Raw genomic sequence first — 15881 nt, 5'->3', positions numbered from 1 at the left:
ATAGAAGTCACGGCATCTGGAAAATTTCAGAGAACAAGAGAGGCGCCTGTGTGTACCAATAATAGAATCAAATAATCACAATCAATGAACCCTAATCAGGCGCAGGCTGGATATTTGACAGCAACCCAGCTCACTGAACAAACCAGTGGCAGGAACACTGGATCACAGGAACCCTGGAACACTGGGGTCCAAGTAACTTGGTAGGGGATGCTAGCAGCCCTCCTTACAAGCTGCTAGCATTTCCTACCTTATGGTTCCATTGTTATATTCTTATTTTGATTTTTAATAAATTTGTTTTTAATGATTTTACTTCATATTAGAACTTTTCCATACTTGCTTACCAAATATCAAGTACCTACAACTCCCTTAGGGAGCCTCCGGCTGCCTCAACCGCAGCACTACTCCAATTAAAAAATGTATTTGCAATTCCAAGTTACTGGGACCCCAGTGTTCCAGGGTTCGTGTTATCCAGTGTTCCTGCCACCGGTTTGTTCAGTGAGCTGGGTTGCTGTCAAATATCCAGCCTGTGTCTGATAGCACTGTCTGAGTGTTCTTCTAAAATATCTGATGTGACCTTGTTCCCGTATTCAGGCTGATCAGTGAACTGGGTTGCTGCCAAATACCCAGCCTGTGCCCAATACCACTGTCTGAGGGCTCTTCACAAATGTGAGTACCCTGATTAGGGTTCATTGATTGTGATTATTTGGTTCTATTATTGGTACACACAGACGTCTCTCTTGTTCTCTCCAATTATCCAAATTGAAATAAAACCCAACTTAGGTTTTTTGAAAATACTGCAATTGGCTAAAGCAGCTATTTGATTTGCAGGTTACAGAATTTGCTTTTTGGTCTCATAGGGAGCCTTAGGGCCACCATATACCCTGTACTTGAGATTGTGGTCCTAAAACAAATTGAATCTTCTAATGAAAGCCCTGCAACAGTCATGTGGCCCTCAAGCCTACAACAATAAAGTATTGGTTATTATTGTTTGTAAAAACCAAACCTTGACACTTTAATAACAATGCTTTTTTTTATGATGTTTATCTATGCATGTGACTAAGTATTTTTTTCTCTCATTTTAAGACTACAGGTATTTGAAAATATAGACTTTAGGGACAATTTTTTATGGACTTACTGCCACACCATATATTTCTGCATAAAAAACATATCAATAATTGCCTTTCTAGAATTTAGTTGCTTTTGTTTGAAAGATCTGTAATCGCATTTTCTGCTGTTCCTATCAGTCTGTCTTCAATTTATTAAAAACTGCAAATGTACATGATTTTTTTTACATTATTAAATAAATATCTTTTTTTACATTTGCAGAGTTCTCAATATGTGCAGTGTGTTGCTGGGTGTCTTCAGTTGATGCTGAGGGTTAATGAATATCGTTTTGCGTGGGTGGAATCAGATGGTGTCAACTGGTGAGTGTCTTTTCTTGATTATAATGATGAATACCAGGAAGTATCTACAATTATAGTTATTACTGACATTATATTTGGCAGATCTTTTGTATACTAGTTACTTGATGATTGAAAGATGCTGTTTACTTTGCTGCAAATGTAGAACTTTGCCGTAGTTCCTAGTTAAATAATGGGCACTTTTGCAAAGCTGTATAAAAAGTAACAGTACTTGCATATATGTTACATAATCTGTCAAGGACTGGAACTTTTGAACCGACTGCAGTGAAAAAATATATAATAATAATATGTGGCTGTATATACGAAGTATAAATAAAAATGCGTCACAATGTAAAACAATAACTAACACAATACCGTGATAAAGTGAAAATAAAAATGTGTTAAAAATTAATATACAAAAATCCAATATCAACTATAAATCAAAAACCAAATATTAACTGTCCTTTGATGTAAAGTAAGACAGTCTTTATTTTCTGAAAGATCATCAACAGTTATCTTCAAAGGAAGAGAAAGAGATCATAGCATAACTCTGCAAACAATACTATACAATTTCACACCTGAGTCGATCCTTCTCACATGTCTGGGAGCTAAGACTAGCTCTAGTTAAAGCACTCAAAAATACATATCTCCCGGATTACAGCATACAATTTAATAAAAACATTAAAAATAGACAGACATCACTAACGCCTAGATTTGGAGTTTTGCGTTAGAAGGGGTGCGTTAGCTACGCGTGCTTTTTTCCCCCGCACCTTTTAAATACCGCTGGTATTTAGAGTTCACAGAAGGGCTGCTTTAGGCTCCAAAAAGGGAGCGTAGAGCATAATTTACCGCCACTGCAACGCTAAATACCAGCGGTGCTTACGGACGCGGCCAGCTTCAAAAACGTGCTTGTGCACGATTCCCTCATAGGAAACAATGGGGCAGTTTGAGCTGAAAAAAAACCTAACACCTGCAAAAAAGCAGCGTTCAGCTCCTAACGCAGCCCCATTGTTTCCTATGGGGAAACACTTCCTAAGTCTGCACCTAACACCCTAACATGTACCCCGAGTCTAAACACCCCTAACCTTACACTTATTAACCCCTAATCTGCCGACCCCGCTATCGCTGACCCCTGCATATTATTATTAACCCCTAATCTGCCGACCGGACCTCGCCGCTACTATAATAAAGTTATTAACCCCTAATCCGCCTTACTCCCGCCTCAATAACCCTATAATAAATAGTATTAACCCCTAATCTGCCCTCCATAACATCACCGACACCTAACTTCAAGTATTAACCCCTTATCTGCCGACCGGACCTCACCGCTACTCTAATAAATGTATTAACCCCTAAAGCTAAGTCTAACCCTAACACTAACACCCCCCACGTTAAATATAATTTTATTCTAACGAAATAAATTAAATCTTATTAAATAAATTAATCCTATTTAAAGCTAAATACTTACCTGTAAAATAAACCCTAATATAGCTACAATATAACGAATAATTATATTGTAGCTATTTTAGGATTAATATTTATTTTACAGGCAACTTTGTATTTATTTTAACCAGGTACAATAGCTATTAAATAGTTAATAACTATTTAATAGTTACCTAGTTAAAATAATTACAAAATTACCTGTAAAATAAATTCTAACCTAAGTTACAATTAAACCTAACACTACACTATCAATAAATTACTTAAATAAAATACCTACAATTATGTACAATTAAACCTAACACTACACTATCAATAAATTAATTAATTAAATACAATACCTACAAATAAATACAATTAAATAAACTAACTAAAGTACAAAAAATAAAAAAGAACTAAGTTACAAAAAATAAAAAAATATTTACAAACATTAGAAATATATTACAACAATTTTAAACTAATTACACCTACTCTAAGCCCCCTAATAAAATAACAAAGCCTCCCAAAATAAAAAAATGCCCTACCCTTTTCTAAAATTAAAATAGAAAAGCTCTTTTACCTTACCAGCCCTTAAAAGGGCCTTTTGCGGGGCATGCCCCAAAGAATTCAGCTCTTTTGCCTGGAAAAAAAAAATACAATACCCCCCCCCCCAACATTACAACCCACCACCCACATACCCCTAATCTAACCCAAACCCCCCTTAAATAAAGCTAACACTAAGCCCATGAAGATCTTCCTACCTTATCTTCACCACACCGGGTATCACCGATCCGTCCAGGCTCCGATGTCTTGATCCAAGCCCAAGCGGGGGGCTGAAGACGTCCATCCTCCGGCTGAAGTCTTGATCCAAGCGGCGGCTGAAGAAGTCCATCTTCGGGCAGAAGTCTTCATCCTATCCGGGCAGAAGAGGACATCCGGACCGGCAAACATCTTCATCCAAGCGGCATCTTCTATGTTCTTCCATCCGATGACGAGCGGCTCCATCTTCAAGACCTCCGGCGCGGATCCATCCTCTTATTCCGACGACGAAGGAAGGTTCCTTTAAGGGACGTCATCCAAGATGGCGTCCCTCGAATTCCGATTTGCTGATGGGATTCTATCAGCCAATCGGAATTAAGGTAGGAATTGGATCAGCCAGTCGGATTGAACTTGAATCTGATTGGCTGATTCCATCAGCCAATCAGAATTTTCCTACCTTAATTCCGATTGGCTGATAGAATCCTATCAGCCAATCGGAATTCGAGGGACGCCATCTTGGATGACGTAATTTAAAGGAACCTCATTCGTCGGGAAGTCGTCGTGCCGGATGGATGCTCCGCGGCGGAGGAGCGAAGAAAGAAGATTGAAGATGCCGCTTTGCTTGAAGACATCACCGGATGGAAGAAGACTCTCTGCCGCTTGCTTGAAGACTTCGCCGGATGGAAGAAGAGTTCTGCCCGGCGGGGTGAATACAAGGTAGGGAGATCTTCAGGGGGGTAGTGTTAGGTTTATTTAAGGGGGGTTTGGGTTAGATTAGGGGTATGTGGGTGGTGGGTTGTAATGTTGGGGGGGTATTGTGTTTATTTTTACAGGCAAAAGAGCTGTTTTCTTTGGGGCATGCCCCGCAAAAGGCCCTTTTAAGGGCTGGTAAGGTAAAAGAGCTTTTCTAATTTTATTTTAGAATAGGGTAGGGCATTATTTTATTTTGGGGGGCTTTGTTATTTAATTAGGGGGCTTAGAGTAGGTGTAATTAGCTTAAAATTGTTGTAATATTTTTTAAATGTTTGTAAATATTTTTTTATTTTTTGTAACTTAGTTCTTTTTTATTTTTTGTACTTTAGTTAGTTTATTTAATTGTATTTATTTGTAGGTATTGTATTTAATTAATTTATTGATAGTGTAGTGTTAGGTTTAATTGTAGATAATTGTAGGTATTTTATTTAATTAATTTATTGATAGTGTAGTGTTAGGTTTAATTGTAACTTGGGTTAGGATTTATTTTACAGGTAATTTTGTAATTATTTTAACTAGGTAGCTATTAAATAGTTATTAACTATTTAATAGCTATTGTACCTGGTTAAAATAAATACATAGTTGCCTGTAAAATAAATATAAATCCTAAAATAGCTACAATATAATTATAATTTATATTGTATTTATATTAGGGTTTATTTTACAGGTAAGTATTTAGCTTTAAATAGGAATAATGTATTTAATAAGAGTTAATTTATTTTGTTAGATTTAAATTATATTTAACTTGGGGGGGTGTTAGGGTTAGAGTTAGCTTTAGGGGTTAATACATTTATTAGAGTAGCGGTGAGGTCCGGTCGGCAGATTAGGGGTTAATAATTGAAGTTAGGTGTCGGCGATGTTAGGGAGGACAGATTAGGGGTTAATACTATTTATGATAGGGTTATTTGAGTGGCAGTGAGGCGGATTAGAGGTTAATAACTTTATTATAGTAGCGGTGAGGTCCGGTCGGCAGATTAGTGGTTAATAATTGTAGGTAAGGTAGCAGCGACTTTGGGGGGGCAGATTAGGGGTTAATAAATATAATATTGGGGTCGGCGGTGTTAGCGGCAGCAGATTAGGGGTACATAAGTATAACCTAGGTGGCGGCGGTGTGCGGTCGGCAGATTAGGGGTTAAAAAGATTTAATAGAGTGGCGGCGATGTGGGGGGACCTCGGTTTAGGGGTACATAGGTAGTTTATGGGTGTTAGTGTACTGTAGAGCACAGTAGTTAAGAGCTTTATGAACCGGCGTTAGCCCAGAAAGCTCTTAACTCCTGACTTTTTTCCTGCGGCTGGAGTTTTGTCGTTAGATTTCTAACGCTCACTTCAGCCAAGACTCTAAATACCAGCGTTAGAAAGATCCCATTGAAAAGATAGGATGCGCAAATGGCGTAGGGGGATCTGCGGTATGGAAAAGTCGCGGCTGGAAAGTGAGCGTTAGACCCTTTAATGACTGACTCTAAATACCAGTGGGCGGTAAAAACCAGCGTTAGGACGGCTAACGCAGAACTCTAAATCTAGGCGTAAGGGTTTTGCAGCTGAGGCAAACACGCACACTTCGTGTATGTAAGTTCTTTGCAAACTGAACCATAAAAACACAGTGGGTAAGAAGCCGTTGGCGTTAACAAAGTGTACCCCTCCTGGTGACCAGTCTGTATTAGCTCTCCACTCGAATGTTTCGCTGACCAAGTTCAAGGAGCTCCTTTGAGGATAACTGTTGAGGATCTTTCTGCAAATAAAGACTGTGTCACTTTACATCAAAGGACTGTTGATATTTGGTTTTTGATTTATGGTCGGTATTGGATTTTTTGTATATTATTTTTTTACTCATTTTTATTTTCTCTGTATATATGAAGGCCATGCAATTTCGTTTTCTTTCATAAAATTATGATGATCCACAGTCCTCCGTAACATAAGGGATATATATCCCTCCTCTAGGAGAAGGTCAAGAACCCATACAAAATTTTTAAAACCCTCCCATCTCTCTCTTAGTTTTGCTCTTGGCCTCGTAAGAGATGGTTGAGAATAGAGGTTGTTCCAGCTACTTGCTTATGGATTGCAAATTGGGAGCTCAGACCTAATGTAAGAGACAGAGTCCCTGGGGAGTTTCATTTACAAAGAAGACAGAAAAGACTCTTTACAGCAGCTGAATGATATAGGAACACAGGAATACCGTTATGTGCACAGCATTTCCCTAACGGGACTTTAGCCATAACTACCTTCAGGTGTTGCAGTGATTAGTCTCTAGTCTCCCCTTGAGGGACTCAGGTGTTTCCTACTGCAATCCTGTGTTGTACTAGATACCTGCACTAGATGGGCTCTTTATTCGATACTGCTACATTCCTGGTAAGCCAGTGGAGGGGTCCTGCGTAAGGTAAGTGACTTTACACATCACAGACACAGCCCAGAAGCTATTTGTAAGTAATTACACAGGTATAGCATAGCCAGGAGACTTAACCTGCTCTCCTCATAACACAATGTTTTCTCCATATCATGTCCCTAATGGTTCTACTATCTTTGGGCACGCTATCAGGGAAGCCTCTGACCCTTTTAGCCTTCTGGCAGTTTTAGGGGTAATTTTTTTGGGCAGTTGTAAAAAAATAGATGTATGGCCCTTTAAGAGACCTGGCAAAGGCTTAGTGGAGAATGCGGTTTGGTAGTGGAGTCTCTGGTTAGGTTGGGAACATGTTTTTATTATGTTTATGTGGTTATTATGGTTGGTGCACTATAATTTATTCAAAAATAGCCAAAAGTGTTTTTTTCATTATACAAAGACACTGGCTTTGCTCCAGCTGTAGCTCCTCCCCTTTGTGTTCCCTGGCTTTTCTCTCTCAATCCAGAGCCTCAGTGGCTAGATTTTAGCTACAAAAATTGGGACCTGGTTTTAAATGGATTCTGATCTGATTTTCAGTGCCTGCCAGTCCCAGGAAGGGGGTGACTACCCATACAGAAGCTGTCAGGGGTTACTTAAGGGATTTTTCTTATTTTGTAGTGCTTTAAAGCTTATTACATTGGGAAATTGTTTAAGTGTCTCAGGGAGTGTTTAGGGCTCTCTAACATGCTTCCTCTGTACTGTTTATGATATAATGTGTCATTGTATACTGTTATATACTGTAAGTACAAACATGGAACAAAATATTTCTGTCCCCACTGATATTCCAATAGAGGAGTCAGTTCTGATATACCTCTAGCTTCATATATTTGTTTAGTTTTCAAATCTGTTCCAGTATGCCAGGTCAACCAAATCTGTGAGAATTGTGTACTTCAGATTTTGCATGCAAACCAAACAGGACATTCCACTTCTCAGAGGGAAGTTTGCTCAATACCTGTCACTCAGGGGGGCCCTACTGATTTTACCCCTGAATTAAAAAGCAGCATGGATAAAATTGTTACAGATTGTTTGGCGCCATCCCCAAAGTAAGTGTAACCGTACTTATTTATCTCCGTCTCATGAGGTGAATGTGCAAAATGCTGCTTTCTTACAGAGCTCTGACTCTGAGGATGCAAATATTTCTAGTTCTGACGAGGAAGTGTCATTAGATGAACAGGAGCCTGTGCCTGATCCTGTATGACAATGCCTTTAGATTTAAGGTTGAGCATTTCCCCAATTTTTTGCAGGAGAAAAGACTTTCTGAGGAAAAACCTGCTGAAAACAAGTCTTTTAATCAGTTAAATATTGTTTTCAAAGCTCCATCAAAAATTCTGCAGGTTTTTCAGGTCCCTGATTTGGTCTAACTATATTGCTAAAGAATGGAAAAAGCCAGGTGTAGCTTTCACCCCTTCAACAAGATTCAGGAAAAGTACCCCATTCCAGAACAGAAAGTGGAAGTGTGGGAAACAATGCCTAAGTTGATAGTGTTATTTCCACTCTCACCAAACATACAACTATCCCTATGGAGGATAGCACTTCATTTAGAGAACCTATGGACCACAAATTAGAGTCTTTCTTAAAGAGACAGTCTACACCAGAATTGTTATTGTTTAAAAATATAGGTAATCCCTTTATTATCCATTCCCCAGTTTTGCATAACCAAATACAACATGGTTATATTAATATACTTTTTCCCTTTGTTACCTTGTATCTAAGTCTCTGCAGACAGCCTCCTTATTTCAGTTCTTTTGATAGACTTGTATTTTAGCCAATCAGTGCTGACTCCTAGGTAACTCCACGGGTATGAGCACAATGTTATCTAATATGGCACACATGAATCAACACCCTCTAGTTGTGAAAAAATGTCAAAAGGCATTCAGATATGAAGTGGCTTTCAAGGATTAAGAAATTTGCATATGAGCTTACCTAGATTTAGCTTTCATCTAAGAATACCAAGAAAACAAAGCAAAATTGATGATAAAAGTAAAATGGAAAGTTGTTTTAAATTACATGCCCTATCTGAATCATGAAAGTTTTTTTTTTTTTTACTAGACTGTCCCTTTAAGGAAACTCTTTCTTTCTGCAAAGAGGTCTTTTGCTTAGACCGGCTGTTTCTCTCACCTGTGTGGCGGCAACTTGAACACTATGGTGTGACTTCCTAGTCAAAATGATGGCGGACAATTCCTCTACCAAGGATTTACAAAAGGGAAATAAGCTCTGTTCCTTTCGCTCCTCAGGAGATCAGAAGTTCTAGCACCAGGGTACGTGGGGCACCTCCATTCCATCATTGCCCCAGAGGTTTAAGGCTTTTTCCGAAGTGTCTCCTGTTTTATCACCTTAATAAAGGACGATTTTGTGTTGTGAAACTATCCGGTGCCTCCACTCTTTTTTGATGTTAATACTTGAATGGATATGCTTAAAGGCACGGACACTCACACTTTTTGATCAGCAGTGAATCACCCCAGCAAAGACACAGCGTTACGCTGCAACAATGGTCTCCTTTGGCCGTGGACTCTCTGTACCTGCGGATCCTTCCGCTCCCAGTTGTGACGTCACACAGTTCCGGATCAACCGCACACACGCTGAGACGCTGTAGGGACCCACGCCGCGGCTCGACCTCCAGGCTATCGCTGTGAATTCACAGAATTCGGAGAGAGGGGATTTGGAGCCAAGAAGGTTCAAGGTGGGTCCCCAGAATCAGCGCTATATCAGAATATAAATTGCAGGTCGCATGTGTGTATAAACGGAACTTTTGGGGGCTACTGTGATGTGATGTAATTTGAAGCAGGTATCACACACTAGGGGTGAATTCATAAACAAGTGAGCAACTCAATAATACGATCACAGGTGCTGCGAATCTATCTTATCGATCAGAAGTTCTCCTCTTCTCATAAACCTGATCCCTCCAAGTCAGCTTGGAAGACTTGTTCTCCATGGTCAAAGAACTAACAATCCAAAAAGTCCAACACCTCCACTAAATCAACATGAAGGTGCGACCCCCGAACCAGATTCTGTTCTGGTAGGGGGCAGACTGAGTTTCTTTCAGGAGTCCTGGTGCAGGTGAGTCCAGGACCCCTGGGTTTGAAACATAATTTCTTAAGGTTACTGCATAGACTTCCGGTCCAGACCTCCTTGAGGGCCATTCCTTCTGTCACATGTTCCCAAATTTTAATCAAAGGCTACTGCCTTTCTACAGTGTGTTTGGGAATTAGAGGATATGGGGGTAATTATTCCAGTACCTGTATCTCAACAGGGTCAGGGTTTTACTCCAATCTGTTAATTGTCCCAAAGAAGTAAGGGACTTTCATACTTTTCTTAGACTTAAAGACTTTAAACATGTTTGTCAGGGTCCCCAAGATGGAAACCATTTGCCCTTAATTCAACAGGGTCAATTTATGAATACAATACACCTGAAGGATGCATGCCTGCATATTGCCATCCACAGGGATCACTATCAATTTGGTTTGCTTAAATGGAAAAACAATACAATTTTTTTGCTATTCTCTTATTTCTGGCTACAGCTCCACTCATCTTTACAAAGGTGCTTGGTGCTCTGTTAGTGGTGATCAGAGCATTTTTATTGCACCGTATCTGGACGACATACTGGTGCAAGCTTCTTCTCTGTCATTACCAATCACTCATACTCGCAAGCTTCTATTATTTCTTCCAGACCATGGTTGGAAGATCAATGTACCCAAAGCTCATTATATCCTGCTACAAATGTAACATTTTTAGGAGTCATAATAGATTAGCCTGAATGCATCTGTTCCTGATGGAACCACGCAGACTAAAACTCCAGAGAGTGTGCATCTCCCTATAGAGTACTCCATTGCCGTCTGTAGCTCTGTGTATGGAGGTAGTGGGTCTTATGGTAGCCGCTTCAGATGCAGTTCCTTTTGCTAGCCTTCACTTACGTCCCCTTAAACTATCCATGCTCAATCAGTGGTCAAAAAATTATCTTCATTTCAAGCAACAAATCACTCTGGATTCATCCGTCAGACGATATCTGTCATGGTGGACACAAACTCCTTTTTTGATCCTTGGGGCATCTTTTCTTTTTTGTCATAGGCGATTGTCATGACGGATGCCAGTTATTCGACTGGGAGGCAGTCTGAAATTCTCTAAGGGCACAAGGTGTTTGTCTCCTTTAGAGAGCGAGGTTACCAGTAAACATTCTGGAACTTAGAGAGATTCTTCGAGCTCTTCAGACCTGGCCTCTTTTGAAGGATGAAAAATATATCCACTTCCAGTTGGACAATTTCACAGTGGTGGCGTTTATCAATCCTCAAGTTGGTACCCGTAGTCTACTGGCCATGCAGGAAGTATCTCAGATTTTGTCCTGGGTGAAGAGGAATCAATGCTACCTGTCAGTGATTCACATACCAGGTGTAAACATCTGGGAAGTGGACTACCTCAGCCATCAATCATTCCATCCAGGAGAATGGTCTCTCAATCAGGAATTATTCAATCAGCTGTTGATCAAATTGGGCTTACCAGACATAGATCTGATTGCTTCACACTTAAATCACAAAATTCCAAAGTTCGGTGCAAGATCAAGATATCCAAGGGCTCACATAGCAGATGCCTTGATATGTTAATGGGAATTTCATCTAGCATACCTATTTCCTCAGTTTGTTCTTCTTCCGAGAGTCATTGGTTGGTTCAAGCAGGAGTTAGCATCAGTAATATTAATTGCTCCAGCCTTGCCACGCAGGACATGGTATGTGGACATAGTACAGATGTAATCAACGCCTCCATGGCTTTTTCTACTTTTACATCCGAATCTCAAATCTCTAAGTTTGATGGCGCAGAGTTTGAACACCTAGTTTTGAGACATAGAGGATTCTCAGACTCTCTGATTATTACTCTGATACAGGCTAGGAAACCTGTGACTCAAAGGATTTACCACAAGATTTAAAAAGCATATTTTGTGTGGTGCTCTTCTAAAGGATTTTCTTGGTGTTCCTTTTGGATCCTGAAAATTCTTTAGTTCTTACAAGATGGCCTTTACCAAGGTTTATCAGCTAGTCCATAAAAGGTCAAATTTCTGCTTCATCGGTTCTTTTTTAAAGGAAGTTGGCTAAGCTTCCTGATGTTCAGACCGATTTTTCCTCTCTGGAATTTGAACCTAGTTCTTTCAGTTCTTCAGTGTCCTCCCTTTGAACAAATGTACTCTATTGACATAAAACGGTTGTCTCGGAATATACTTTTCATGTTCGCTATCTCTTCTGCTAGAGTTTCTGAGTTGTCAGCATTATCCTGTGACCTTTCATTTTTTTATTTTTCACAGGGATAAGGCTGTGCTGTTTACCAAATAGAATGTGGTTTCTACTGATAACACCAACTGAGGAATTGTTATTCCTTCTCTTTGTCCAGATACTGCTAAATCTAAGGAATGAATGTTCTTCATAATCTGGACATAGTCAGAGCTTTGAATTTCTATCTCTAAGCTTCTAAAGAGTTTAGAATAACTTCTAGTTTGTTTTTACATTACTCTGGGACTTGTAAAGGATAAAAAGCTACTACATTAGCGCTGGCATCTTGACTTAAACAGGTGATTCACAAGGCTTGCTTGATGGCGGCTAAGTCACATCCTAAATGTATTACAGCTCACTCTTCCAGAGCAGTGGCAACATCGCCTGTTAAGAATGATGTATCTTTGGGACAGATTTACAAAGCTGCCACATGGTCCTCCTTACATACTTTTTCCAAATGTTATCGTTTTGATGTCTTTTTGCTTCTTTGCAAGCAGCTTTTAGCAGGAAAGTCCTTCAGGCGGCAGTGTCAGCTAAATAGAAACTGTCAGAAAAAGTATTTTCCTACCTTGTCTGTATGTAGACCATCGGTTTGGCTATTCATACTATATGTTATGGAGGACTGCGGACCATCATCATTTTACGAAAGAAAGCAGAATTTATGCATACCTGATAAATTATTTTCTTTCGAAATGATAATGGTCCACAAGCCCCGCCCGCTACATGTTGGGACACCTCTATAAACCCTGCTTTGTCTTTCCTAAATGTATTTTCTATTCTCTACTCTATATGTGAAACTAAGAGAGAGATGGGAGGTGGGAAGGTTTTAAATCTATTGTATAAGTTCTTGACCTCTTCCTAGTGGTGGGAAATATATCCCATATCTTATGGAGGACTGTGGACCATCATCATTTTGAAAGAAAATAATTTATCAGGTAAGCATAAATTTCGCTTTTAGTCTGTTTTAAAGGGACATTAAACACTAAATAAATGCTAGATAGAACCATGTATTTAAAGAGAATAACATGTAGATGTAATTTTTTAAAGTTTCGATAGCTGTTTAAATATTAACAAAATAAGTGTCAACTTTTAGTGTCTATAAAGCAGTGGGAGTTGCCGTGATGTAACTTGGGTTTCTTTCTCTGTTTTGGCCAATTAAAAGGCCATAATACCCAAATGTTTAAACACTTGAAAGTGATGCAGCATAGCTGTAAAAAGCTGACTAGAAAATATCACCTGAACATCTCTATGTAAAAAAGAAAGATATTTCACCTCAAAAGTTCCTCAATAACCACCTCCCATTGTAAAGGATTTCTAAGCAGCATTTTAGTGTGTCTGTCCTGGGATATCTGAAGGGATGAGCATCGTGCACTCTCATATTATTTCACCAAATCAGGTAAAGGAAGCTTACTATGAAATCTCATGAGAGTTAAGTCAAATCTCATGAGATCACAGTAAAAGAGTTCATGACCTCAGCACTGCTGATGCTGATTGGCTGCAGTTAATTTCTTCATTTTTTTTTAATTTTTTACCTGCAGCTGGGAGCACCTGAGTATAACTTTTTACACAGAACTTACTCTGCTGAGCTGAGGAGATTGTGAGGTAAAATATCTTCCTTTTTTACATAGAGATGCTCAGGTGATATTTTCCTGTCAGCTTTTTACAGTTATACTGCATCAGCTTCAAGTGATTTAGCATATGAGTATTATGTCCCTTTAAGGACAGTTATAAATAGGTCACTAGAGTGTGCAGCCAATGGCTGTGTGGAATATAACAGTATTCAGCACTTCCATTTCTAACAGAAACTCAAAAGCACACAATTTTAGAATGGAATTACAGGTAAAGGGGGACAAAATAAATAATGAAAGTATATTGCAGAGTTGTTTTTTTATATACAGTTTATCATTTTATTTTACCATCTCAATATGTTTTATGTTCCTTTTAAGCAAGTGAACCAACTTTTGTTGGTTTCCAAATCTATGCGACATTTAGCCTTTTCTTTTTTTAATACTTATTTATACAAACGTTCATCTTGTAGTGAAGAATTACTATCTCAAAATATAGCAACTGATGAAAGAACAGAGGGTGCTGAACAGATTACTTATTTCTTCAGGCCAATTCAAGGTCAGCCCTTTATATAGGATAATATAAAGCAATGGTTTTTACTGTCTATCAAACAACCTCCAGAACAGTGATTTCCGCTATGCTTTTTATTACACATCAACCGACCTCTATAGCAGCACTTTTTACTGTATATCACACAAACTTTATAGCAGTGCTTACCTTCCTGTCTTGATTTAAAACTTTAATATGGGCAAAAAATCTAATCGTACAAATCCCAGAATTTAACAAATGTGACCCCAGATCTATGGAATATAATAAAACTGTTTTACTGAACGCAGATGCAGAAAACCCTAGGCTATATTAGAACACCAGATAATTACAAAACACACACTGTCCTTTAATAAAATGCCTGCCAAAAAAAAAAAAAAAAAAAAAAAGATGAAGTATAATCTTAGTACCACCTTTCTGCACCTAATTTTATTTCATATGGTTTATTTGTCTCATTTCACTTGGGTATATTATACTTAAGGAATTTCACTGTTTGCTCACATTCTGTCCTGTTAGGAGTGCTTGTATGGAATAAGTAAACCTGGCTCTCTGTGATATACTATCTGTAATTAGGGAAAAGTCAAATTATAGTGGAAGCCCGGATGTACCACTTACCAAAGCTCCAAGTATCCCCAAGGGTAGATACACTTCAGACTGAGAAACTAGGCTCTAGAGTACGAAAGTATGCAGGTGACAACAGGTCATGTAGGTAGCCCTCAAGTTTATGCAAATCCTCATAAATGCCCTAAATGAACAGTAAAAAGCTGTAAATTGTAGTTTGAAACTTTATCATTCTAGGTGTTATTTACAATATGTTTTTTTGTTTCTATTTTAGCATTATGGGGGTGCTGAATAATAAATGTGGGTTTCAGCTTCAGTACCAGATGATTTTCTCACTCTGGCTGCTAGCGTTTAGCCCACAAATGTGTGAATATCTCCGTAGATACAACATTGTGCCAGCATTGTCAGACATCCTCCAGGAATCTGTAAAAGAGAAAGTGACCAGGATAATTCTAGCGACATTCAAAGTAAGTTGCTTGTATTATTAAATGTTGGCATTTTGTAATTGATGTCTCTGGAGTGTTTCAGATTATAATATTGTTTCCAAGCGAACATCAGGCAGCATTCACGCCATCAGTTAAACAGGTTATTTATTTACATTTTTTCGTCAACCATTTCTGAGCTTTCCATGTAACAGATCTAGAGGCAAACCTGTTCTAAATATAGACATCTATATTTATCAATATTTAAAATCAGAAATGTTGGACAATTCTATTATGAGGCGTAAAGGTACATGAAACCCAAATTTTTTCTTTCATGTTTCAGATGAAGCATACAATTTTAAATAACTTTCCAATTAACTTCTGTTAGCAAATTTTCTTAATTCACTTGATATTGTTTTGTTAAAGGAGCAGCACAGTACTACAGGGAGCTAGCTGAACATATAGTGTAAGCCAATGATAAAGAGGCATAAATGTGCAGCCACAAATCAACATTTAGCTTCCAGTAGATCATTGCTGCTTCTGAGTCTACCTGGTTATGCCTATCAACAAAACATTCTCTATCCGAACCTTGAATGTTTATTTTTGACTGTCCCTTTAAATGTTTTTTTCTTGTTAAAGGGACATGAAACCTAAATTTTTCTTTCATGATTTAGAAAGGGCATACAATTTTAAACAACTTTCTAATTTACTTCTATTATCTAATTTGCTTAATTCTCTTGATATACTTTGCTGAAAAGCATATCTAGATAGGCTCAGTAGCTGCTGATTGGTTGCTGCACATAGATGCCTCGTGTGATTGGCTCACACA

At 38.5% G+C, this 15881-nt stretch overlaps 1 protein-coding gene across 2 annotated transcripts in view; it reads left to right on the top strand.

Moving 5' to 3' along the window:
* The window catches only part of ATP6V1H (ATPase H+ transporting V1 subunit H), a 364453-nt gene that overhangs the window by 124564 nt on the left and 224008 nt on the right, over positions 1-15881 (top strand). For both annotated transcript variants that reach the window (XM_053715039.1, XM_053715040.1), the window contains exons 8-9: positions 1327-1424; positions 14905-15097. In XM_053715039.1, coding sequence (XP_053571014.1) covers positions 1327-1424; positions 14905-15097 — 291 coding nt within the window. The remainder of the gene's footprint in view (positions 1-1326; positions 1425-14904; positions 15098-15881) is intronic.

Source organism: Bombina bombina, chromosome 5, assembly GCF_027579735.1.
Source record: "Bombina bombina isolate aBomBom1 chromosome 5, aBomBom1.pri, whole genome shotgun sequence".
In the NCBI taxonomy this organism is placed as follows: domain Eukaryota; kingdom Metazoa; phylum Chordata; class Amphibia; order Anura; family Bombinatoridae; genus Bombina; species Bombina bombina.
Note: the sequence above shows the minus strand (reverse complement) of the source record. Positions and strands in the feature narration are given on the sequence as shown.